Source organism: Quercus robur, chromosome 8 (genome assembly GCF_932294415.1).
Source record: "Quercus robur chromosome 8, dhQueRobu3.1, whole genome shotgun sequence".
Taxonomy (NCBI): Eukaryota; Viridiplantae; Streptophyta; class Magnoliopsida; order Fagales; family Fagaceae; genus Quercus; species Quercus robur.
Window position 1 is genome coordinate 17,011,351 of NC_065541.1, and position 26,662 is coordinate 17,038,012.

Consider the following 26,662-nt stretch of genomic DNA (forward strand, 5'->3'; position numbering starts at 1 on the left):
TTAAAAAATCTACTGAATTGTAGAGTTCATTGAATCTTCTAGTGTTAATGAAATTCCTTAAGGTCTTCTTCCTTAGTTCTTTACTAGTCCTTTGGTACCTCCCATTGTTTGACTTCTTGTGGATAGCAAATTCCATGTTTGTAAAAATCCCATTACTGGCTCCTCGTGGAGTCACATGATCAACCTAACTTGCATAAAAATGTGTGTGTGTGTGTGTATATATATATATATATATATATATTTTTCAAAAAAATGTATATTAAACTAACTATAAAAATTTTGAACATCTTGACTTGAGAATCACTAGAATTTGAGTTCAATAAAAATAAGAATAATGTTATATTCACAACATTTTCATAATAATTTCATAACAAATCCTATGTGGTTAACTGTTATTGATTCAAATTTGCGCCAAATACTAGCCTCACTTTTTCACCCATCAAAAACAACTTGTCATAGAAGATTTTTTTTTTTTTTTTTTTTTTTTTGTGAAAATGTTATTAACATAGTATTATTCCAAAAAATAACCTAAACCTAAAACATAATTCTTAACCCATATATATATATATATATATATATATATATATATATATATATATATATATATATTTTAAAAGTCTTAAATAACAACAATAAATAAAAGCCCAAATAACAAAAAACAATAACCCAAAAAATAATAAGAGTAATAATAAGACTATCAAACAACAAATGAACAAATTATTCAACAAAAACCACCATGCACCCTTGGTGCGGTGGTCACTCCACAAGTATAAAAGCTTGTGGGGTGTGATGGGCAAGGGCCAAGGTTCAAGTTTCCAGGAGGGAGTTTCACACACATATACACTTAGATTAGGCTAGAGTAGAATTCTATCTTGTAAAAAAATAAAAAATGAAAAATAAAATTTATTCAACAAAAGTCTATTCTAATACAAAAACAAATAAAAACCCATAATCATTCAATTTGTAACTTGTTCAACTTATTGTGTAAAAATAATTTCTAATTTGAAAATATTGTGGTGGTGATTCCTCCTTAACAGTGCTGGTAGTTATGCTCTCTTTAAATTTGCAGTAACAAAAATTTTGCTTTCCTTAGCAATTCAGCTCGTAGTTATAGCAAATATCATCTCGCTCTCTCTCTCTCTCTCTTCATTTTTTTTCTTCTATGTTATCATTTCAAACTCTTTCTCACTTTATTATTGTTATCTCAACATTTTCAATTTTCAATTTATCTCTTATTAGTTCAATTTTTTTTAGTTTCTCTTTATTAGTACGAAGAAACTGTAATAGTTCATGTATTTAAGTTTTTTTCTTTTTCTTTTTGTGACATTAATATATTCAAGTTATTTCTTTATTAGATTTTATATAATTAATGTTTCTTGATGATCATCTTAAAAAAGCTTTCTAGAGCTGCCACTGATTATCAGTCAATTCCTTTTTTTTTTTTTTTTTTTTTTGAGTTCTGGTAAAGCAAGAGTCGCACTTCCATGAAGATTTATGATTATACTTTTGGAATATTTGATGAAACGTTAAAATTAATGAGACAAAAAATTGACAAATATTAGGGAGATATGCCTTTGATTTTGGGAATGGCTATTATTCTTGATCCTAGGTTTAAAATTGAAGAGTTGAGAGTTTTCTTTGAAATAATTTATAAGTTGATGTTGAAAAAATTCAAGACCATACTATCATTTCAAAATTCAGTGACACAATTATTTGATTATTATAGAAATGTTTATAAAAATTCTAAAACTTGTGCCCAAAACACAAAACACAAGAAGCTCTTTGTCCTCTGCTAGTTTTTTAGGTGACCAAGAAAAAAAAAATTGCTTATCATATGGTTAAAAGAAGAATAGTTCGAGCATCTTCAATAACATTAGGTGTCTTATCTGAATTAAAACGTTATTTAAATCAACCTTTACTTGAAATCAATGAAGAAGGATCGTTTGATTTATTGGATTGGTGGAAAACAAATCAAAGTATCTCATACTTTCCATTATAGCTTGTGATATATTATCAGTTCCTATTTCTACAGTTGCATCAGAAGCTTTTTGTGTATGTGTGTGTGTGCATGCGCAGGTGGTAGAGTAGAGATGTGGTTTTAGTCCCGAGACTATTGAGGCACTTATGTGCTTAAAAGATTGAAACTTAGTAGACAGAAGACAACAAGAAGCAGCACGAGAAGCTAAATTAGTAGAGGCATTTGAGTGATTGAAGTTAGAGAGGTTCGAGTGGATGCTAAGAAGTCCACCATATGACCAACAATCTACCCCTTCAAGATAATGATTAGCAATTAGTTGCAAAATTTATGTAACAAGTTATTTCACTATTTTTTTTTAAGGTAAATTTATTTAATGTTCCAAGTTCCAACGCAAATAGATTGGGAATTGCAAATGACAAACAAGTTTGTAGGTGTCAACGTAGTTGGGATGTATGCATTTTGTAATGATGCAACTATTTTCACTCTAATATATTCATGAATATAGAGAGGTGCTATGTCCATAACATTTTCGCAACTCTAATATATTCATGAATATAGAGAGGTGCTATGTCCATAACATTTTCGCAACAAATCATAGGCGATAAGTAGTTATTGGTTCTAATTTGAATTCACAATTTAAATTACTTTTTGTGTCCACCTATAACAACAACTAACAACCTACAACTTATAATTTGTTGTGAAAATGTTGTGGACACAACATTTTTCATGAATATATCAATATATTTATTTATTCTAAGAGAAATGATATGTCCACAACATTTTTACTACAAATCTTAAGTGACAGGTTGTTATTGTTGGACAAAAAAGTAATCTTAGTATTAGGTTCAAATTTGAACTAATAATAACTAACCACTTGTGCTTTGTTGTAAAAATATTGTAAAAATGTTATGAACGTAACATCTCTCTTATTCTAATCAATACAAGTTAATTAATCTTATTTTAGTACCTTTTTAAGAATATCTTTTTAGTAGATTTTTTTTGGATAGAATATTTTTAGTAGATTTAGTTGTTGAATTTGACAAGAATTTTGAATAATATATAATTATGATTATTTTAGTTAAATTTTTATATGCCCATCAAGGTCTATATCAAATGTTCATAGTTAGCCTATTCATCCTACCTTACTAGCCCAGCCCACTAAAGACCAAAGAAGCATTGCCCATAGTAGGTCCATGGGCTGATTTTCTATCCAGCCCAACCCGACACAGCCTATATTGGTCAACAACCCGTTGGTCCATGGGCTAAGTAAAAATGGGCCGAGCCGGCCCATTGACCACCCTTAGACTTTTTTTCTTGGTTGAAAAATCCACCCTTAGACTTGAGAGATGACAATTGACGGTGTTTTCACGCATTGACTTGTATTTGGGTTGGCCGTGGGAACCTACAATAAATATTCAAGTCGCAACACTACGAAGTAATAAACCAGCTCAGCAACAGCTTTGAACAGCTATTCAGTTTCAGGGGGAAAAAAAATTAAAATTATAAACAGCCTGGAAAAAGGGAATCTGATAATACCCGAACAATTTGGGCAGAGGCGTTTTATACTTTTATTTAGGAAAATAAAATAAAAATGTCTTTTTTTCATAGGCAGTGAAAATTTTGACACAGATTTCATCTGGAACAAATCTTGCGGAACAAGAATAATAATTGTTTGTTGTATACTCTCTTTCATTTTCGCAAATTAATCCAGTATGTTCATATAATAATTCATAAGAATATTTGAATAATTTATTGCCAATCCAAAAGTTTTCACAAAATTATTGAAGTTAAATTTCTTGGTCATCTTCTATTCTCTTAAACTCATAAAATTCTTGATGATGATACACATAATAATATGGAATTGAACATAGAAAAAATTTGAGCTAAAAGAATAAATCTAATTACAATTTTGGAATTCCTGTTGAATAGCATCATCTAACAACAAATAAGACTCTTCCATAAGCTCAGGGCTTAATCTGAACATCAAGACACAAAACTCCATCTGATTGAGTGCACCATCACCGTCAAAATCGCCTTCCTTCAACATAGACCGTAGATCTTCATCACTCAAATCTTGCAGACCCAGCATAGCCGAGTTCCTTCTAAGGCTGTCAAAAGTGATGACCCCTTTGTCACTATCGACTAACAAATTGAACCCATTGCAGAGCTCTCCGATTAGACCGTCCCCACCAAGCTTTTGGGCCATGATGGGCAAGAAATCTTGGAACTGGGTCTGGCTTTGTGGGGTTTGGGATGCCATTGCAATAAAATAGGCAGAGAGACAGAGAGAGAGAGAGAGAGAGATTGTTGTGTGAGTTTGTAATGAAATTGGTTAGACATGTGATAGGCGTAGCTATATATACTAAGGAGAAAGAGGGTTGAGATTTCCAAGAAGGAGAGGCCATGGAAGACAACTAATGTACAGACAGACAAATACAGATCATGGGAGATTAGGAATAGAATAGAATAAGAGCCGGTCCATTTTGGGGTTGCAATTGGGTTTCTCAGAAAGTCTTGGGAGGGTATATTTGTAATTTGACTAGAAGGTTGCTGGCTAGTTCTTGGGTACCTTTTTATTTCTGTTGAAGGTTCTTTAGGGGCATAACTGTCCAGTTTTTTCTGTGGAAAAGAGCAAGTCAAAAGTCAAAACAATTTTGTTTTCTTTTCGACTTTTTGTTACCTCTTTTTTTATTTACTGTGTCCATGGAAAGAGGAGCCAGAAGAAAAAGTAACAAAAGTCTATCCACAAACACAAGGAAAGTGAAAGGTAACTGGGGTCTCTGGTGATGTGGAAGTGGAGGTGGCATATGGACTAAATTAAGATGGGCTTGAATTGAATCCCAGCCCAATGTAGATGGGTGAGCAGACAGAATAATAATCTTCAATGGGCCGAGACTGATGACATTTGATACAATGGGTTACAAGTCTATAATTATGTATGAGAACTCAGAAGTGATTCTGAACTCGTGATCAAATTCTCCTTTTCAAAATGAGGACGTACCTTGTAGTTTAACACTTTTAACTAATACTTCTTGGTTTCTCAAAAAAAAAAAAAAAAAAAAAAAAAAACCTTTACTTCTTGGTGTTTTAACCGAAACATACATCAAATCCCCTTTCTAATTATTGAATTATTAAAATAACTATAAAAAAATTGAAAATGTGCTCCATTTGTTTTTTTTTTTTGACAAAACAATATTATTTCATTGCTAAAATGGTAAAATAAAATGTTTTATTTCTTTAATTCAAATAAATTTTTTAAAATTTAACTTTTAATGTTTGTTTGATTGCATGTTTTCTTGTTTTATGTTTACTAACATATTTTAAACATTTTTGGTTTCGTTTCGACATATGCAAAAGCACCTAAATAAAATTGAATGAGTTTGAATTGAGAAAAATATAATTTTGATTCTTTTGAAGTCTATGGCAAAGGACCGTACGCCTGTTTCCTAGTTTTGTACACTGGCTTGCTTCAAAGTCCTGAAAATTATTGTCTTTGGGAAATTAATTTTTTGTGTGAAAACGTTATTTTAGAAAAGGGTAATATATTATTTTGGTCCCTAAATTTTATCAAAATTTTATTTTTCATTCTAAAATTTTAAAAAGTTTTTTTTTTTTCAATTTTAAAACTTTGTAAAGAGTTTTATTTTTTTTTATATTTTTTATAATAGTTTAGAGGCAAAAATAGGGATATAAACATATTTTTTTCAATAATTTAGGGATAAAAAAGATATTTTTTAAATTTAAGGATAACAAGTAAAACATTTTCAATATTTTATGGACTAAAGACGAACTTTTCAATAATTTAGGGATGAAAAAAAAAAAAAAAACTTTTTAAAGCCTAAAGATGAAAAGGTAAAAACATTTAGTAAAGTTTGGGAGTGAAGAAATAATATTTTACTCTCTAAAAAACTATTTGAATAGAAATGGCATATGCCTTTTCAAAGTGGTATACACCATTTCATATAAAACTCTTTATCTTTTAGAAAATTCTTAGTTTACATTATACTTGCAATGTAAATTTAAATTGAAGTGACACAAAAAATGGTAAATATTGTATACATTTGCAAAAAAGTATACAATTTTTATCACTTTTTGCAAATGTGTACAACATTTATCACTTTTTATGTATTACATAATATAAATATATAAAAGTCCCTTTCTTTTTTAACTTTCATCAAATTTTTGTAACTTCTTTACATCTTATGCTTTCATTATCTTTTAATGGATTCCACTATCTTTAAAAATCCTTGACTATATGATTGGCTAACTTCCAACATGGACAGTTTCATGGCATAACACACACGTTTGGGAAAAAACAACTGTACGTAAGATGAAATTGTTACAAACTAAATAGTCAAACTTTCTTTAAAAATTTGCTTTAAAAAAACTTCTTTACATCTTATGCTTTCATTATCTTTTAATGGATTCCACTATCTTTAAAAATCCTTGACCATATGATTGGCTAACTTCCAACATGGACAGTTTCATGGCATAACACACACGTTTGGGAAAAAACAACTGTAAGATGAAATTGTTACAAACTAAATAGTCAAACTTTCTTTAAAAATTTGCTTTAAAAAAAACTTCTTTACATCTTATGCTTTCATTATCTTTTAATGGATTCCACCATCTTTAAAAATCCTTGACTATATGATTGGCTAACTTCCAACATGGACAGTTTCATGGCATAACACACACGTTTGGGAAAAAACAACTGTAAGATGAAATTGTTACAAACTAAATAGTCAAACTTTCTTTAAAAATTTGCTTTAAAAAAAACTTCTTTACATCTTATGCCTTCATTATCTTTTAATGGATTCCACTGTCTTTAAAAATCCTTGACTATATGATTGGCTAACTTCCAACATAGACAGTTTCATGGCATAACACACACGTTTGGGAAAAAACAACTGTAAGATGAAATTGTTACAAACTAAATAGTCAAACTTTCTTTAAAAATTTGCTTTAAAAAAAACTTTCTTTTAAAATTTTAACACTTAATTCCATGTGCGAGTACCCGATCCAGTCGCAAGACTGGCCTTCACTCATTTAGCAAAAAAAGAAAAAGAAAAAAAAGACTGGCCTTCACTCATATTATACGCTAAATATGATCTTCCCAACTTTAATATGTGAAGTACTTGTTATGGAGAACCCCACTGATGCCCCGGTCTCCATCTCTACTGTGGTCTCAGGTTTTTGCTCTAGACTTCATGCATTTTGTACCTTCCAATCAGCACACGTGGCAAGATAGGGAAATAGACCAGCCCATACTTTAGCTGCTTTTGCAAAGAATATTGATTCTTTTGTAACTTGGATGGAAGAGTGTTCGCCTTTCCTTGCATCTTCGATTTCTCAAGATGCTATGTATTTCTTTGAAACTTAATTAAATGCAAGTATTTCTTATCCAAAAAAAAAAAATTGTCATGTCTACACATTATCAAATTATCTCCAATAACTTCCCCTGATTTTCAATGCATCTTTTGACGAAGACTCCAGCTCATTACTCAATCTAAAACCTCATTTTCACTGGTTCCGGTGCTCATATTTTTCAGTTATTAATCGCATCTAGACATAGTCAATACCACGAGGATCTCCTGCAACAGAATGTAATTGGAAGAATATGTTATAAAGACAATAATTATAAACAATTGAGGGATAGATGGAGGGATTTTTAATTTCGTGAATTCCAAGTAAGATACAAAAGAAAATATTAAGCATTTGATGAAGACCTCCACCATGTCCTGTGTAGTAGATAGAGTTGAATTTATTTTTTATTTTTAGAGAAATGGTTAGTTGAAATTAAAGGTGATACTTCTGTGATACTCAATTACAGCCATAGGCCTATAGTTACTTTCTGCAAGACTATAACTGAGCCCCGTCCAGCAAGCACGAGTGATGCATCGTATGTAGTTTCATCTTTGTCAAAATATACTGTTAGGTTTCTACAGTAAAATTTTCAAATCAACACTACTAGTAATGTGACAATTTTTAAACAAAAATTCTACTATCACATGAATATAGTGACACCCTACTTGCCAGGCTTAGACTAACCCTTAGAAGTGAGCTCATGATCACTGGACTAACCATTCCTGAGGGTGAATAACTCATATTTTAAATGACTTGACAACTTTTTTATTACTGAAAAATTACATATATGCTTGGACTAACCCGTTTCTTTTGGGGTCTTTCCCATTTCAAATCCAATAGAACCTAAAATTCCCAAATTAATTTTTTTGAAGCAAACATATATAAAATAATCATCGATGAAATGAAGATACTCTAAGATTAGCAAAAATTAATCATTGTTAATGATAAGGATATTTTTGCAATAGGAAAATAATCCTTAACTTTAAAAGTTATCAGGAGAATGTACGTCACCACAATTGTGGGCCGACAGCACCTATGGCCATTGGTCTCTAGAGGGGGCTCGCTTGGAACCTCGTACCTAGCACCCATAGAAGCTGAAGGCCAGGTTATAATAGTAAGATGATGCTCGCTTGTGATGACCAAGCAAATGAGCCCATACCAAGCTGATGGATACATGTCTTGTATTAAGCAGACGGATAATTCCTAAGGATAGATAGGTGTACTGACGGATCCTACGTGTCCTTGCATGATCTCCACACATATTCCTATATGGAAATATCTTGTGTGCCACACACCAAGACCATACTATGCGATTTTCATCTTCCCAATATGGGAAGATGTCCCAAAGATCTCGGTGACATTAACTCCACCTTCTCCCTATAAGGAAATCCCCTGTATTCCTAGGATCTAGGTCTACTCCGCATTACTATATAAACAATAGGTTTTCTCTTTTCTAAAGTACGTAGAAAAATCCTTAACTCTCTCACTATAGAGTTCTTGGAGATTTCTCATTTACTAACTTAACCTTCGGAAGATCTTTGGTTGGCACCCCATCAGTGCTCTTTGCTTGGTTCTTGGTTTCTTGTTCTTCAGATACCCATTGGAGCATTCGAGAATGATCAGCTCACTGATGATCTTTGTAAATCATTAGTTGGCACCGTTTGTGAGAAATGAGTGATTAGCCATATCACTACTTTTAAGACAAAGAGTTGCATGGTCCAAACGCGATTGATGGCTACCATTAACAGGAGACAGGGAACCGCCCCAATGCCTTGGAGAGACAGGTGCAAACCTTGGCTGCAGTAATTGAGTGACTCACCCAACGCAACCAAGAGTTGGAGCAACAACTAAACCGAAGGAACAAACGTCGTCTCGAAGATTAGCATGACAAACGAGACAACAAGGAACAGAAAGGTAGTCACCTCCCGATAGGAGACCGATAAGAAAAGGGAAGATTAGGAAGAAAGCAACATCCCAAGCAGGCAAGACAGGCATGAAGACACCGACTACCTGTCGAAACTGGAAAGCAGTGCAATGCATATGGCGTAGGATATGTATATGATGAAGGAGAAGATGGACATGATGATGAATGCCATGAAGGGATGGGTATCCACCAACTTGGACGAGCAAGTTCAGTGGACGGACTCACCCTTCACAGCGTAAGTAACTTCTTTCCCCTTCCCAACCAAGTTTCGGATGTCGCAGGTGGAAGCATATGATGGGTCATGGGACCTGCTTGATCATCTCGAGTCATTCAAGACTCTTATGCACCTACATGGCGTTTTAGATGAGATCATGTGCAAGGTATTTCCCACTACACTTAAAGGACTAGCAAAAGTGTGGTTCAGCAAACTAACCCCAAATACTGTCTCTACCTTTAAGGAATTGAGCAGACACTATATCACCCACTTTATCGGGGGCTAGAGGTACAAGAGATCCTTATTAAGCCTGGTGAACATTAAGCAATGGGAGGATGAAATATTGAGATCACACATGACTCGTTTCAAGAAGGAGGCCTTTTTGATTGACAAAGCCGACGACAAAGTCTTGGTCACTGCATTCACTAACGAGCTCTAGTCGGGAGAATTCCTTTTTTCCATCTACAAGAACGACCTGAAGATGATGGCTAACATGTTGTACAAGGCTATTAAGTACATGAATACTGAGGATGCCATGATAGCCCGAGGGGGCAGATCGAAGAAGAAGGAGAGGCAAGATGATCCCTATTAGGACAGAGGAAGAAAGTTTGCCCAGACGAATGACCGAAGGGACGATAGGAGACCAAAACCTCCTTCTAGGAGGACTGTCAACTTCACCTTGCTAAAAACTTCGATTAACCAAGTCCTCATGTAAACAAGGGATTACATGACATTGACTTGGCCGAACAAGCTAAAGGGCAATCCAAACAAAAGCCCAAGGAACAAGTATTGTCGTTTTCATCTGGACTATGGGCACAACACTTTTGAGTGCTATGATGCAAATAAAAGCCCTCATCAAGCAAGGGAAATTACAGAGCTTCGTCAGGGGCGGGGAGAACCTGTCGAGGGACCCCAAACCAAATTGGTGGGCTGAAGAATGATCGAGAGCTCTGCTTGGAGAGATAAGAGTAATCGTAGGGGGAAGCACGATGGCTAGTTTCTGTAGGAAAACAAGAAAGACATACTTATGGATGGTGTAAAGCATCTAGATTTCTAGCCGAATACCAAAGATAACTAAGGTTGACAACCCGACCATCAACTTCACTAAAGATGATGCCCAACGACTCCACCACCCCCACGACGATGCTCTGGTCATCAACCTGTCAATTGCCGACTTCAATACCGAATGAGTGTTGGTGGATAATGGGAGCTTAGCAGACATCCTCTACTACCCTGCTTTCTAACAAATAAGGATCGACAAGGAGCGACTTTTGCCCTTAGATACACCGTTAGTAGGATTTGACTGTACCAAAGTCTTCCTCGTCAGGACCATCACCCTACTAGTGACCATTGATACATACCCTTAACAGCTCACTAAGGAGATTAGCTTTTTAGTTGTCGATTGCTCCTCTGCCTACAACACCATCATTGGGTAACCTATGCTAAACGCATGGAAAGCAGCCACATCTACATACCACTTGCTAGTGAAGTTTCCAATGGAGTACAAGATAAGGGAAGTGCGCAGAGACTAGATGGCAGCCTGTGAATGCTACATAGCCATGTTGGAGATGGAAGATCATCTACAAGCACTAAACATCAAGGAACGACAGGTGATGGTAGAACCAACATAAGACCTGGAGGAAATCTTTTTAGATGACAACTACCCCGGTCAGATCACTCGCATCGGCACACAAGCAAACCCTTCAATCTGCAAAGAACTCACCCACTTCCTAAAGAACAATCAGGACAACTTTGCTTAAAGCCATAAGGACATGTCGGGGATTAACCCAAGTATCATGATTCATAAACTCAATGTGTCTTCATCTTTCCTTACCATCCGATAGAAGAAGATAGTCTTTGCTTAAGAAAGAGACAAGGTCATAGCAGAAGAAGTTTGCAAATTACTAGAAGCGGATTTCATCAGAGAGGTTTACTACCCTGATTGGTTGGCCAATGTAGTGATGGTCAAAAAGGCGAACGGCAAATGAAGGATGTGTGTGGATTTTACCGACTTAAATAGAGCTTGCCTAAAGGACAATTACCCACTCCCACGTATCGACCTCCTCGTGGATTTGATAGTAGGACATCATTTACTAAACTTTATGGACGCATTCTCCAACTACAACCAGATCAGGCTAGATGAAGTCGACCAAGAAAAGACTTCATTTGTCATGAGCCAAGGGCTCTTTTGCTATAAGGTCACGCCTTTTGGAATATAGAATGCGGGTGCGGCGTATCAAAGACTTGTGAATAGGATATTTGTCTAGCAAATTGGATGGAATGTTGAAGTGTACATAGATGACATGTTGGTGAAAAGCAAGAAGGAGGATTGTCACTTAGTCGACCTACAAGAAACATTCGAGACTCTCGATCTCTACGACATGAAACTTAATCCCAAAAAATGTGTATTCGGAGTATCGTCGGGAAAGTTTCTAGGCTTCATGGTATCACAATAAGGTGTAGAGGTAAATCTTGACAAAATATAGGCCCTATTGGAGATGTCACCTCCAAAGAACATCAAAGAGGTACAGAGTGTGAATGGTAGGGTGGTGGCTCTCAACATATTCGTCTTTAGGGCGATGGATAAATGCTTACCATTCTTTAAAACACTAAAGAAGGCCGTTGAGTGGACCGATGAATGCTAGAAGGCCTTCGAAGAGCTAAATACATACCTTGCGTCCCATCGCTACTCAGTCTGTCTAAGCTCAGTGAGGAACTCTCCCTCTACTTGGCCATATCCCCAACGACTGTTAGTTTAGCCCTCATCCGGGAAGAGGATTGCATACAATTACCTGTCTACTACACTAGCCGAGTGCTCCGAGGGGTAGAAGAAAGGTACCCCCCATGGAGAAGCTAGCATTTTCCTTAATCATGACTTCCTGCAAGTTTAGGCCATAATTTCAAGCACACATCATAGTGGTCCAGATAGACAAGTCACTGTGGAAGGCTATGAACAATCCAGAGGTAGCTGGACGGTTAGTTTTGTGGGCGATAGAGCTTAGCAAGTTTGACATATAATACCGTCCAAGAATTGTGATCAAAGCCCAGGCTTTGGCTGACTTCTTTGCTGAATTCACAGCAAAGTAAGATGAAGACGAAGGACCAACACCATGGATAATATGAATGGATGGATTGTCCAACCAACACCCTGGGGGAGTTGCGGTCGTCCTGCAATCATCAGAAGGAGATTTGATAGAATGTGCAGTCTGTCTCCAATTCCCAATGACCAATAAGGAAGCCGAGTATGAAGTAGTCCTAACTGGTCTCGACTTAGCCAAAGCAACAGGGGCCTCGTCAGTGGTTTTACACAGCGACTCTCAAGTTATCATCGGACATATCAACAAAGGCTGTGAGGCCAAAGGGGAATAGATGAAGGAATACCTAAGCATGGTCGAAGAGAGGGTAAGTTAGAAGTTCCTGGCAAGATTTATGTAGATCCCGAGGGAAGAGAATGAGCAAACTGATCATCTAGCCAAAGTAGCGTCTGCAGAACACATGGTCGTCAATAGTCAGGTATTGTCCTTCGTTCAAAACTCACCTACCATTGACAAAATAGATGTACAGGTTATCCCCATAGGAGTCAACTGGATGATGCCTCCTACCTTCGGAATGGGACGCTTCCGGAAAACCACAACACTTCTTGAAGGCTAAAGGTACAATTGTCACGCTTTGTATTGATTAGAGATGTTCTTTACAAAAGAGGCTTCTCTCATTCGTACCTGAGGTGCTTAGTCCTTGACAAAGTAGACTATGTTATGAGGGAAATCCACGAGGGAGTATGTGGAAACCACTCGGGGGCACGGTCGCTGATTCACAAACTCATACAAGCAGGCTACTATTGGCCCACTATGCAAAAGGATACCCAGTCTTATGTGAAAACCTTTGACAAATGCCAACACTTTAGCAACATCATACGGTAGTTGTCTGAGCAGCTCACCCCAATGAATGCTTTATGGCCATTCGCTCAGTGGGGGCTTGACATAATGGGACCCTTCCCCATGGCAATACAGCAGCTCAAGTTCCTTGTCGTAGGAATTGATTACTTCACTAAATGGGTCGAGGTAGAACCCTTGGCCACCATCACTAAGAAAAGCATCCAAAACTTCATTTGGAAAAGCATCATATGCCACTTTGGAATCCCCAAAGTCCTAATCTCTGATAATGGGAAGCAATTCGTCAATAACGCATTTAGGGACTTTTGCCAACAACTGGGAATCAAAAACCACTACTTGTCTCCCACCCACCCACAGGCCAACGGTTGAGGTTACAAACCGATCCTTACTCAAAATAATGAAGACTCAGCTCGAAAAGGCAAAGGGGATATGGCCGGCTGAGTTACCAAGTGTGTTATGGGCATATCGGACAATGGCCCGCACGCCTACAGGTGAGACACCCTTTCGCCTTGCATATGGGAGCGAGGCAATCATTTCAGCAGAGATTGGATTAACCAGCTATAGGGTGGCCCGCCATGATGAAGGAAGGAATAAAGAGGAAATGCACCTGCAGTTGGACTTGCTGGATGAAGTCAGAGTTATGGCCGAACAATGCATGGCTCATTACCAAGACCTAATGGCAAGCACTACAACACCAAGGTTAAACCTTGGCACTTTGAGATTGGGGACCTAGTCCTAAAGAAAATGATGACAACTACCAAAGACCACACACAGGGTAAGTTAGGCCCTAATTAGGAAGGACCTTACAGGATCATTGGCTGCCATAAAAAGGGGACCTACCACCTGGAGACCCTCAATGGGCAGAGACTCCATCACCCGTGGAACACCGAGCACCTGTGGAGATATTATCAGTAGTAAACAACTACAAACTATGTTATTGCTTTCTTTCTTAAAGTAGGCTATTTAGTTTTTTAATATTTGAAATAAAACTCCTAAGGATTATCAGGCACATTATCTACATTTTTTCTACGTTATTTATATCTTTTATTAAGAATCTACCTTCTAAGAAATTGTCTACAACAAAAAATCCTAAATCCTACCTACGGAGTGGATGGATTACCAAGGATACCGACAGGTACCTAGTCACAAGAAATCCTTAGTCCTACCTACCGGGTGGACGGATGATCAAGGATACCAACAGGTAACTGGTTACAAGAAATCCTCAATCCTACCTACAGGATGGATAGATGACCAAGGATACTAACGGGTACTTGGCCCTAAACAATCCTAAATCCTGTCTACGGAATGGACGAGTCACCAAGGATGCTAACGGGTGCCTTCGTCCAAAACATTTATTAAGTCCTACCTATGGGGTGGACGGGTCATCAAGGACACCAACGGGTACCTTAATCATGAAATTTATTAAGTCTTACCTCTAGGGTGGACGGACCATCAAGGATGCTAACGGGTGCCTTTGTTTGAAAAATTTTGTCAATTCCTACCTACGAGGTGGATAGATTACCAAGGACATTGACGGGTGCCTCGAACCAAAAATTATTAAGTCCTACCTATAGGCCCAAATTATTCTAGGTCCTACCTATGAGAAGGACAGGTGGTCAAAGGTATCGATAGGTGGACGGATGACCAAGGACACCAACAAGTGCTTAGTCACAGACATTCATATATCTTATCTAAGGGGTGGACAGACATCCCAAAATACCCACGGGTATGTGATCACTTAGGAATAATTCATATCCTTATGATGAATAAGGGGTGTACTCACAGTTACAAGAAGCACACAAATGAAAGATAATCAACAAACAAGCAATGTATAAAAGCGACAAATGATAAAAACAAGATAAATATAATGAAAGCCTTAACAAACCTGATGGAGATAAAAGTTAAATAAATAAAGCCTAAAACAGGGCACTCCATTGTTTTAAAATTATTTGTACAAAACACAAAAATAAATGACAAAAAGGAAAAAGGAAAGCTATGCTCGAGGAGCATCGAGGACAGATTGGCCTTTAGGAGCTTACGAACCTTCAAGAATAGACAAACCTTTGGGAATGATTTAATCCTTGGGGACATTCTAGTTGTCGGTCTCAACATGAAAGGGCTCCTTTACTTGTCCCTTCACCAAGTGGACAACATCGCTGGCTTTGTTCATGACAGCGTTGGCACTGCCAGGTGTTAGCGGAATGGTGTCGTCAATTATCACTTAGGACAAGTCCAGGTTAGGGTAAAGAGCGACAACCTGCTTAAGGCCATCCTCGAAGCCATCGCCATACAAGCCACCCAACTCATCATAGAATGGTTGAGAGGTCTGATACTTCGCCACAGCGTTGGCCTTAACCTGCTCCATCTGCTCATGAAGAGTGGTCATCTCCATCATCAAGTTAGTGTTTGATTTGACTAGCTTTTCACACCAATGGGTGGTTGCCTTGAGCTCGACCTTCTTCTCGTTCACCTTGAAGTTGAGGATAGTAGTAGCTTCCTTATATTGAATCAGCTAGTTGGCCTTGTGCTCCAAATGGATACGTTGGCGACGGACCATCCCTTCTTTAGCAACGTACCTAGCTTGGAGAGCCTTTATCCTCACCATAGCCTGCAAAAGATGACGATTATAAAAGACTTAATGCACAAAAAAGAAAGAAAGAGGAAAAATCGATGCATACTCACCCTCACCAAATCAAAAAGACTAGATTCCTCCAAGTCTCTAGTGCCGTGCTTGCCACACTCGTCCATATTTATGTCCTTAATGATCGAGTGGACCATCTTGATGGCATACTTCATCGTAGCCTGCACTTTCACGGACTGACGACGATTGTCCACTCATCACTTCTCTATTACCTGACATCTATTGACCTACAAGTGATGAATGTATACTAAGAGCCTACTCGTGCGACGGGTCTTTGAAACGACGACCAACTAAGTTCAACAGATAATAATTGGAACAAGGTAAAGGAACTTACCTAAAAAAGAAGTCGACAATGGATCAGCTGTCAGGATGATGGATGCAAACATGTATGAGAGTAGTGACAGGGGGGGCTTGAAATCACTATCAGCGTTAAGAGAAAATAAAACAAAAGAAACTAAGAAGGGAAAGAACTATTTATAGAGCAATGAGCATAGTAAACGAAGCGACGCTTCTGATTGGAAACGAGGCCAATCAATGAGCACTACATGTCACCAAGCATTTATTGAAAAGGTATTTGCCCTCATCAATGACATGCTTCTCAACAAAGCAATTAATATCCGTGAAAACCCTTTTTACTTCGAGACCTGTCAAGCATAGCCGACGGGCACACGGAGTAGGGGGTAGTTGATAAGGATATTTTTGAAATAGGAAGAGAATCTTAACTTTAGAACCTGTCAGGAGAATGTATGTCACCACGATTGTGAGCCGATGGCACTAGTAGCTGTCGGTCTTTAGAGGGGTTTGTCTCGAACCTCGTACCTAACACTCACTGAAACTGAAGGCCAAGTTATAGTAGTAGGATGATGCTTGCTCCTAATGACCAAGTAGACGATCCCATACCAAGTAGACTGATACATGTCCCGTACTAAGCAGATGGATCACATCGAAGGACAGATAGGCGTACTGACGGATCCTATGTGTCCTTGCGTGATCTCCACACATATTCTTATACGGAAATATTTTGCGTGCCACGCACCAAGACCATACTACGCGATTTTCATCTTCCTAATATGGGAAGATGTCCTAAAGATCTCGGTGACATTAACTCCACCTCCTCCTTATAAGGACCCCTGTATTCTTGAGATCTAGGTCTACTCCGCATCACTATATAAACAATAGGTTTTCTCTTTTCCAAAGTACACAGAAAAATCCCTAACTCTCTCACTATAGAGTTCTTGGAAATTTCTCATTCACTGACTTAATTTTCGGAGGGATTTTGGCTGGCACCCCACCACTGCTCTCTGTTTGGTTCTTAGTTTCTTGTTCTTCAGGTATCCATTGGAGCGTTCGAGGAAGATCAGCTTATTGAGGATCTTTGTGCATCATCAGTTAAGGTACTTGAAAATCGACATTGAATCCTAACATCCAAAATTTGATTCTATCAAGAATCAATTCACAAATAGAGAAACCGATAAAGAATTAAAAGACACACCTACATCTTAGCAGAACTTTAAAATTGGTCTCTTTATCCTTGTCCTGAAGGTTAAATTCCAGTCTGAGTCTTGGGTCAGTACGCTGTCATTTAGGATGAGGCGTAAGAAAAAGAGAGAGAGAGACAATGCCAGACCCCATCACTTCTTTAGATTAATTAGAAGTTAATGGTGACTTCACTTTTGATTTTTTTTTTTTTTTTTAATGCTCTGTACCATTCATAGCATGAGGATTTGCAGCAGTGCCAGTTAAATTGTTTATGAAATAATGCCTATGTTCCTTTAAGTAATCAATAAAAATTGGATCATAGGCTATTTTAGGGGGCTAATGGAAGTATTAGGATTACTAAGTAAAAATGTATGAACAGTGTAGGCCTATGAACAGTGAGTCAACAATTATCTCACTTTGATGGCCTCCTCCACCAACATCAATAGAAAATGAGATTATTTTATCAAAAATAATTGTGAGCTCTGGGTCAACCATTCAAAACACTATGGTCAAGTCAATGGTGATGTTTATTAATAATTCTCAACTCCTTGAGTCCCTTTCATAATACAGAACCTTTCAATTATGTGTTCACCAATTCAAATTTCAATAAGGCCTGCATAATATAACTTAAAAACCAAAGCCGAATAAAAAAAAAAAAGAAAGAGAAAAAAAAAATGAAGGTGATGCTTTAATTTTACACTTGTTTGAACAATGTAATTTAACTTGCAATTCATAGGAGACCCCTTATGTTCCCTTCAAAGTTCCAATAGCAAAGGACTTTGGAAGCTGGAATGCTCTAGCATTTCATTTTTTTCTATCAGTCCTGCAGTATATTAGTTTGTATAGGTCCACTTGGATCATGAGAAGCATGAGGCAACCCATGCAAGTCTATTTTGTGCTCTACTTTTTGCGTTGTATATTCTCCATCTTTGTAATCACATCAGCAGTAGACACCATTGTTGTAACTCAGTCAATAAGAGACGGTCAGACTTTAGTTTCATCGGGTGGGAATTTTGAGCTGGGATTCTTTAGCCCGGGTAATTCCAAAAGTTGGTATATAGGAATATGGTACAAGAAGATATCTACAATGACAGTGGTATGGGTTGCCAACAGAGATACCCCTCTTAACAATACAACAGGAGCTTTCAAACTTGTGGACCATGGAATTCTTGTCCTTACGGATGAAGCTAACAATGCCATTTGGTCTTCCAATTCATCAAGAGCAGCAAGCAACCCAGTTGCGCAGCTTCTGGATACAGGAAACTTTATAGTGAGAGATGGAAATAGTGATGCAGGAAATATCACTTGGCAGAGTTTTGATCATCCAGCTGATACGTTTCTGCCAGGTATGAAGTATGGATTTAACTTGGTAACTGGATTGAGCTTAGTGTTGACATCATGGAAGAGCCCTGACGACCCTTCAAGAGGTAATTATACTAATCAGCTTGATCCAAATGGATTACCACAGTTTTTTCTAAGGGAGGGACCAACAGTGTTTTTCCGGACAGGACCATGGAATGGTCTACATTTCAGTGGTATGCCTAATTTGCAACCCAACCCAATTTATAAATATGAATTTGTTTCCAATCAGGAGGAGACTTACTATACTTATCAGCTTATTAACAACTCAGTTGTTTCAAGGATGGTTTTAAATCCTGATGGCAAATTTCAGCGGCTCATATGGATCGTTAGAACACAGAGTTGGAAGCCCTACTTAACGGCACAAGTGGATGGCTGTGACAGGTATGCACTATGTGGTGCATATGGCAGTTGCAACATCAACAACTCCCCAGCTTGTGAGTGTTTGACAGGATTTGTGCCAAAATTTCCAAAAGATTGGAATGGGGCGGATTGGTCACATGGATGTGTACCGAAGACACCTTTAAATTGTGGGGCTGGTGAGGGCTTTCTAAAATACTCTGGAATTAAATTGCCAGACACAAGGCAGTCCTGGTATAACAGGACAATGGACCTTGATGAATGCAGGGATGTGTGCTTGAAGAACTGCACCTGTACAGCTTATTCTAGTTTGGACATCACCGGAGGAGGAAGTGGTTGCATACTTTGGTTTGGAGAACTGATTGATACAAGAGTGTACACTGAATATGGGCAAGACATTTACATTAGGATGGCTGCCTCTGAATTACGTAAGGTTCATTTTTCTTAGTCTTAAATAAATTCTGTTGAGTCAAAATTTTTAAATGAGGCCAATTGAAATATAAGCATATGAAAACAGAAGGAACAATTAGAAATTAGTCCATATGTGAGAAAATGATAAAGTGATTTGAGAAAATTATTTTCCATAATGCTGATGGTAATGCTAATTTCTTATATTGAATTGATGATTGCAGCGGCATATGGAAGCTCGAAAAGAAAGAAACAAGCGAGGATCATAGTTATTGCTTTATTATCTTTTGGAATGGCTCTCCTTGGCCTATGCTTGATGCTATATGTCTTGAAGAAGAAGCCTAAAAGAGAAGGTAACACATGTAAAAAATACCAAAATCAGGTTTGATCAGTGAAAAATTGTATTAAAAGGAAGGATGACTAATCTGACAACCACAATCCCAAATCAATCCTATTTCAAATTTTGATTTCTAATTTCCTGTCCAACCTCATCTTGGCAATCATTTATAGGATGTTTTTTGTTTTCTTTACCATGTCTTGGATCAATCAATCAGGATCACAGTATGTCAGTGAGTACCACTTTGGAATGCATTGACTGGAATAATCTACCTCAAGTGTTCCATGGGTTTTTAAAATTTCAACATTCCTAAAATATATGTATTCCTTCCTTAGTTCATATGTGCTCCATTCTTTGCAGGAATTATTTTATATAATCCGGGACCAATACAAGACTTCACCACTGGAAATGAGAATGACGATTTAGAGCTACCATTATTCAGATTTGCTACAATAGCTTATGCCACAGATAACTTTTCAGTTAAAAATGTGCTTGGAAAAGGTGGCTTTGGACAGGTTTACAAGGTATCTAAATAGAAAGACTGTTATACAGTTCCATTAATATGGTTGGGGCCATCCACTCTACATGGAACCAATTTCAGGCACCAAAATAGTATTTCTGCCCATGAATTTAGTTCCTATTCTGTAGTTTTGTTGATACCTTCAGCTTAGTAAAGCAAACTATCTTATTGAACTTACCTAATATTTCAGTAGCAGATTGCTTTCTGAATGAAATTATTAACTTATGAGTCTATTCTTGTGAAATTTACAAGAAATTCTGTGCATTTGGTGCATGTACAAGTATTGGTAATTAACTAAAAAAGATGACTTCTTTTGCAGAAATATGAAATTAATGTCTGCAGACTCTACACAAACTATTTTTTATATTCTATTGTTTATAAAGTCATCTAGGTGGGGGTTATAGATAGTCTTTTCAGCACATAGAAATTTTTCAGACATTTATAAATATGAATGCATACATACAGGCAATATATAAAAGTATAATATCCATTATAGCTGAACGTTTGTGACTGATGCAAATTAATAATGATATACAGGGCATACTAACAGAGGGACAAGAAAATAAAGAAATAGCTGTTAAGAGACTCTCAGCATATTCAAGACAAGGACTCCGCGAATTCAAAAATGAAGTTTTGAGCATTTCCAAGCTTCAGCATCGTAACCTTGTGAAGATTTTAGGATGTTGCATTCAAGAAGAAGAAAGAATGCTGATATATGAATACATGCCCAACAAAAGCTTGGACTCCTTCATTTTTGGTTTGGGTCCATCAATATCTTAACTTATTTAGACTGCAAATTTATTTAGATTAGCTTTTAAGTTCTTCAACTTCTGGTTGAATTAATGTTTAGACCAGTCATAGTTTTGTAGATCTTCAGGATGGAAATTGCACCAAATAGCGTTTTTCCTTACTGTTTCACTTGAACCAATATTTCTATACAGATTGTGGTCCTAGTTTTTGCTATGATTGTTACCTTTGCAGCCACTTGAAATTACTTGTGCAGAATGTCCATGTTAGCAACGTTATTTGATATTAGGTTCAATGAATATTTAAATAATTGACAGCCCCAGCATGAATTAACTTTGATGTTGAACTTGCAGATCCAAATCGAAGCATATTAATAGATTGGCCTAAGCGCTTCCACATTATCAATGGGATTGCTCGGGGGCTACTTTATCTTCATCAAGATTCCAGATTGAGGATTATTCATAGAGATCTAAAAGCTAGCAATATTTTACTGGACTATGAGATGAATCCAAAGATTGCTGACTTTGGCATGGCTAGAATTTTTGGAGGAGATGAAACTGAAGCAAAAACAAGCAGAGTGGTTGGAACATAGTAAGAATCTCCATATATTGTAGTTGCAACCGCTATCCATAAACATGTTCATTTAATGAATAATTTTCTGCAGTGGTTACATGCCTCCGGAGTACGCAATTGATGGACTTTTTTCGGTAAAATCTGATGTGTATAGCTTTGGTGTTTTGGTATTAGAGATAGTGAGTGGTAAGAGAAACAGGGGATTCTGTCATGCAGACCACAATCTTAACCTTCTTGGACATGTAAGTGATGTCAACCAGTATAATCACTTCTGGTTTTGTTTTGTTATTTTCTGTTTTAAATTTTCGTATGAGTGATTTTTGCCATATTTTGCTAACTTTCAGGGTTTCAATATAATCTCTTTTCCCCCTAAACTTACATTTACAAGTGATCTAAATTCTCAGGCATGGAGACTATATAAGGAGGACAGACAATTTGAACTAATTGATAAATCAGAAAAGGAATCATGCAATCCAAATGAAGAGCTACGATCAATTCATGTTGGTCTATTATGTGTGCAGCAATGTCCAGAATATAGACCGACCATGTCCACAGTGGTTTTGATGTTGAGTAGTGAGACTGCACTGCCTGAGCCTAAAGAGCCTGGTTTTTACACTGGAAGGTATCTATCAGAAATGGATACTTCACCAGTCAAGCAAGAAGGATCTTCAACAAATGGGCTAACAATTACATTGCTAGAGGCTCGATAAAGTATTTGCCTATAAAGATGTTTCAATGTATTTATGGAGATTTGGAGTGCACTATATACAATGGTATATAATTCCAGTTTTCACAATTTGAGGATCAAACCAAAATTATGGCTTTAGTGACTCATGCAATATTGTTCATACTAATTTATGTATGCGTTAAGCTGGTGAAAGTATAATCAATGATTGGAACTTCTCTACCTGATTCCTAATTATCAAATTTTACATTTCAGATTATAAAAGAAAACATTGTTTACTGTGCTTAGTTGGGAAAATGTTATTTTTCTAAATGAAAATCTGTACTTCAGAAACAACTTTGCATTATCTTATGGAAAATTATAATGTCATTGATTCCCATTGAAGCTAAAGAAAAGCCTCGAGCCTAAAACATGCCAGATGGTGTGAATGATATTAGATACCCATAAATGGCATGCATTTAAGAGTGAATCAAATACACTAGTTGGTATTTAACGACATGACCTGTTAAACTATTCATTTTGGATTTAGCACAAACAAGTTATCAAGCAGCACACGCCTGTTCAACACCTTAGCAATCCCAATCCAATCACAATCGGACATAAATAAAAACAAAAGAGTAGTCCTCCATTTTGCAATCCATTTCTCCATTCGTTATTACTAGAATATTGATCTGCCTTTTAATATAGATAATGTAGAGGGTGCAATAGACGATTATTCATGCATTTAGTTGCTCAAGAAATACATGTTGGCAAATATCATATCAAACTTACAGTGTGGGAAACTAGTAGGCAGGGCAAAGAGGCGACAACTTAACAATTAACTTACATGCATAATTCTTTATCTTGTCACTTTATTCAAAAGAAACCGCTCTCCTTTGTTTGTAGTGACTAATCTACCATGCCGCCAACGTAGAAAAGCTCACTAAATTTGAAGAGCAAGAATCTGCTTCAGGCAGATTCATTTCTGTATAAATAACCTGGCTGCTTTGGTGAAAGGCAATAAACTCTCACTCCCCAGCATTAGGACCACGGATGACATGTCTGGCCTATCACTAGGTTGTTACACACATAATAGACCCATGTGAATGCATTGTAATGCCTCCGACAAAGTGAAGGTGTCATTTAGCACTTCATCCAATAGTTCCTAGAGGTCTCTCTTCAATCCATTGTCCCCACGCCTAAAACACAAAAAAATTGTATTGGTTGCAGAGTTGGAATAGTTAGGAGTCCTCTCTATTTTGTCAGATTTTTGAAAGAGCTAAAGATCATGGCATAAGGGGGCAGTATACTTATCTTTGTTAGAGGTTGTCAAATTTACTAATGCAGTCCAATTTTTCAATTAATAGCATCTTACTTTAGTCTTTACTTCAGAATGGCAATACAATTCAGGTTCTAAGTGAAAAGCAGCTGCAACGTTTACCACATGTTACTTAACATGCTACATAGTCTTTCTTAATCAATAATATAATATTTTAGTCTCCTAAAAATGTCCAAAAATCTTGATTGTTCTAACTTCATAAATTCAGATCAATAGAGCAATTTCACTCAATATTCGGAAACCAATTCTATGACAAATTTTTTATATAAAATATGAATTAAGAAAATTTAGTTTCAAAGCATTCAACAATATTGCAGTAAAACATAAATATTATACAACAAAATGTGTATTATAATAGGTCTAAAACATAAAAATTATTTCAAATAAATTTGCAAAGTATTCGCACATCGTGCGGGAAATTATCTAGTTTTTTTCTAAAAGTTGAATTTATGACGGTATTTCCGTTGTTTAGATGGAAACAAATGTGGATTCTAGTTAACGAATTACATAAGTTGAAATTCTATAGTTTCTTTAAAAACAAGGCAATAGACGTAGTAGGTCATTGTCTCATAACCTTCCATAACCACTGGCTATTGTGATTTCTGCCAAAAACAAAAAAACTTAGATGCAAAAACCCATAAAACCCTTACAACAACATTCAAATCCAACTCTAAATTGGAACTCACAAATCCAAACTCATTGCCATAACTGGAATCACAGAGATCACCAAAATTAGCCACCACACCCTAATCAAAATCAACCTATAACTACACACAAAAAAGAAAAACTCACAGCAACAATCCAACAAAACCATCACCACAAACAACCAACAACCCATCACATTCACTTCTCAAAACTAATCCACAAAAACAAACTGAAAGCTCAAATAGTTTAAAACACTATAACTATTTAGATCACCAATTTTAAAAGCACAACTTAATTGCTTTTACTCTAACTTATCTAAGTACGTAACAAGAGTAAATGATACACAATAATCGGAACTACTCTCTAAGCCATAACTACAAGCAAGCAATAACAAATATAAAACTTAAAGAGTAACGGAAGAGAGATGCAAACACAAGATAACACTGATTCGTGTTATCGAAAAGGAAACCAAAGTACTCGGCGAAAAACCTTTCCGCGGCCCTTCAAGCCGAAATCGATTCACTAATAAAGTTGGAGTACATGAATATCAAAAAGACCCTCCAAGCCTACTCTACCCAATGTACTTGAACCCTCCAAGTTCCAGCTACCAATGGGCTTCATTGAGCCATGTCTTCACTAGTTATCTGGATCTTGCAATTAGCTCCAAATTGCATCCACCAATCGATGGCTTCTTCCAATACTTCCTACACACACCAAAACTTCTCTCAATGTTTAGATTGGGTGAGGTAAGTGTTTGGGCTAAGAACCTCTCAAGGATGTGTAATTGGAGAGGTAGGAGTAAAGAAAAATTATGAGAAATTGTGTAAATGATTGTCAGTTTACAACCTCTAACTCTCAAGTGTATTGCTAAGGTTTTCTCTCTCAAAAGTTTCTTGGAAAAATTCCTTACAATTTTGTGGTTAATGTGGGCTTATATAGTTTTGATAAAAAAATGAGGAAAACACACTTTAAAATGCTCCAGTAGAGAGTTTCGCGAGTCACTCGTGACTTGGTCTGAGTTGCAAAGTGACTTACGAAATCCAACCTGGCATGAGACTATTCAAATTCCAGAATGCGCTTCTCACGTTGCTTTTTACGGGTTGTCCACTCACGAGCCAGTCGAAAATTCACTTTCTTCACAAATCTTTACCAAACTCTCACGCTCAACCTTTACATTAAATCCCTCAAAAAATATAGGGAAATGATTGAACAAAATACAATCAAATTTGACATGGAATAAAAGCCAACATAAAACATATTTGTAAATTACAAATTTACACACAAAAAACTCAAAAAAAAAAAAAAAAAAAACCCATAACTCATCGATCAAAGAGAGATATCCGACGGCATGATGAGGTAGAGGCATGGTGAGGTTAAGAGTGTGAGAATCACAAAAGAGATATGGAAACGTGTGAGAGGTTTAGTTTGAACACCAAATACTAAAAAGCAAGCTACAATGATGGTGGTATATCTAAATTTTTTTGCAAATTGTGAATAGTAAATTGTTATCTTTACAAGTTCACTATAGCTCTAAAGGGGAAAAAATATTGTTTATTCGGTAGTTGTAGGTGGTAAAGAGACAAAGAATAAAGTAAGTATAAAAAAATAAGAATATTTAAATGAAGTGATAAAAAAATAGAACTCTCTTTTTTTTTTAGATAAAAGGTATTAAAAAAAAAAAAAAAAAAAAAAACAAACAAACAAACAAACCTTTGGTATTTGATATATTGTAAGGTGGGGTGGTAAAATAGATGAAGTAGTTTTTTGAAGTGCTAAAAGCTAAATTTATTAGGGTAGAATCCAAAACTGGCCCTTTAAATTTCAACTTTTTTCATTTCAGTGCTTTAAGTTTCAGTTCTCTAAGTTTCAATTTTTGTCAATTAAGTATTCCATTAGGCTTCTGTTATCTCTTTCCATTTGCTAATACGCCGTTTTGAGTTTTTTAATTTCGTAATTAAAAAAAAGTTTAAAAAGTTGTTTTTTTGTTTTTTTTTTTTTAAAAGGAAGCTAAAGGGAATGACGTCGTTCCCTTGCCCTAATAAACAAAAAGAAAATAAAATCATCGATGAATGCCCTTACTATGAAAAATTGAGGGAGAAAGAAAGTGGGGGAAAGATAGAGGGTTAGGGATCGAGACCAAGATAGAGAGACAAACCGAGAGAGAGAGAGAGAGAGAGAGAGAGAGAGAGAGAGAGAGCGAGATTCAAACTGGGA

At 36.5% G+C, this 26,662-nt stretch overlaps 2 protein-coding genes across 2 annotated transcripts; one reads left to right on the forward strand and one right to left on the reverse strand.

Annotated features, from left to right (window-relative positions):
• Positions 1-3,702: 3,702 nt before the first annotated feature.
• On the reverse strand, positions 3,703-4,402 carry LOC126694826 (calcium-binding protein KRP1-like). Its single transcript, XM_050391348.1, has one exon. It carries the CDS (start codon positions 4,236-4,238, stop codon positions 3,876-3,878), a length of 363 nt encoding a protein of 120 aa, XP_050247305.1. The 5' UTR covers positions 4,239-4,402; the 3' UTR covers positions 3,703-3,875.
• A 13,758-nt stretch (positions 4,403-18,160) lies between these two features.
• LOC126694811 (G-type lectin S-receptor-like serine/threonine-protein kinase At4g27290) lies at positions 18,161-22,727 on the forward strand. The gene is made up of 7 exons (XM_050391304.1): positions 18,161-19,643; positions 19,848-19,976; positions 20,321-20,484; positions 21,018-21,237; positions 21,581-21,818; positions 21,892-22,042; positions 22,205-22,727. The coding sequence occupies exons 1-7, from the start codon at positions 18,356-18,358 to the stop codon at positions 22,508-22,510; spliced, it is 2,496 nt and encodes an 831-aa protein (XP_050247261.1). The 5' UTR covers positions 18,161-18,355; the 3' UTR covers positions 22,511-22,727.
• Positions 22,728-26,662: the final 3,935 nt, after the last annotated feature.

Excerpts from the sequence above, each read along its gene's own strand:
- LOC126694826 (XM_050391348.1), bottom strand. The coding sequence starts at position 4,238 with ATGGCATCCCAAACCCCACAAAGCCAGACCCAGTTCCAAGATTTCTTG.
- LOC126694811 (XM_050391304.1), top strand. The coding sequence starts at position 18,356 with ATGAGAAGCATGAGGCAACCCATGCAAGTCTATTTTGTGCTCTACTTT. Across the intron at positions 19,644-19,847 it reads GATGGCTGCCTCTGAATTAC|CGGCATATGGAAGCTCGAAA; the intron begins GTAAGGTTCATT and ends TGATGATTGCAG. Across the intron at positions 19,977-20,320 it reads GAAGAAGCCTAAAAGAGAAG|GAATTATTTTATATAATCCG; the intron begins GTAACACATGTA and ends CATTCTTTGCAG.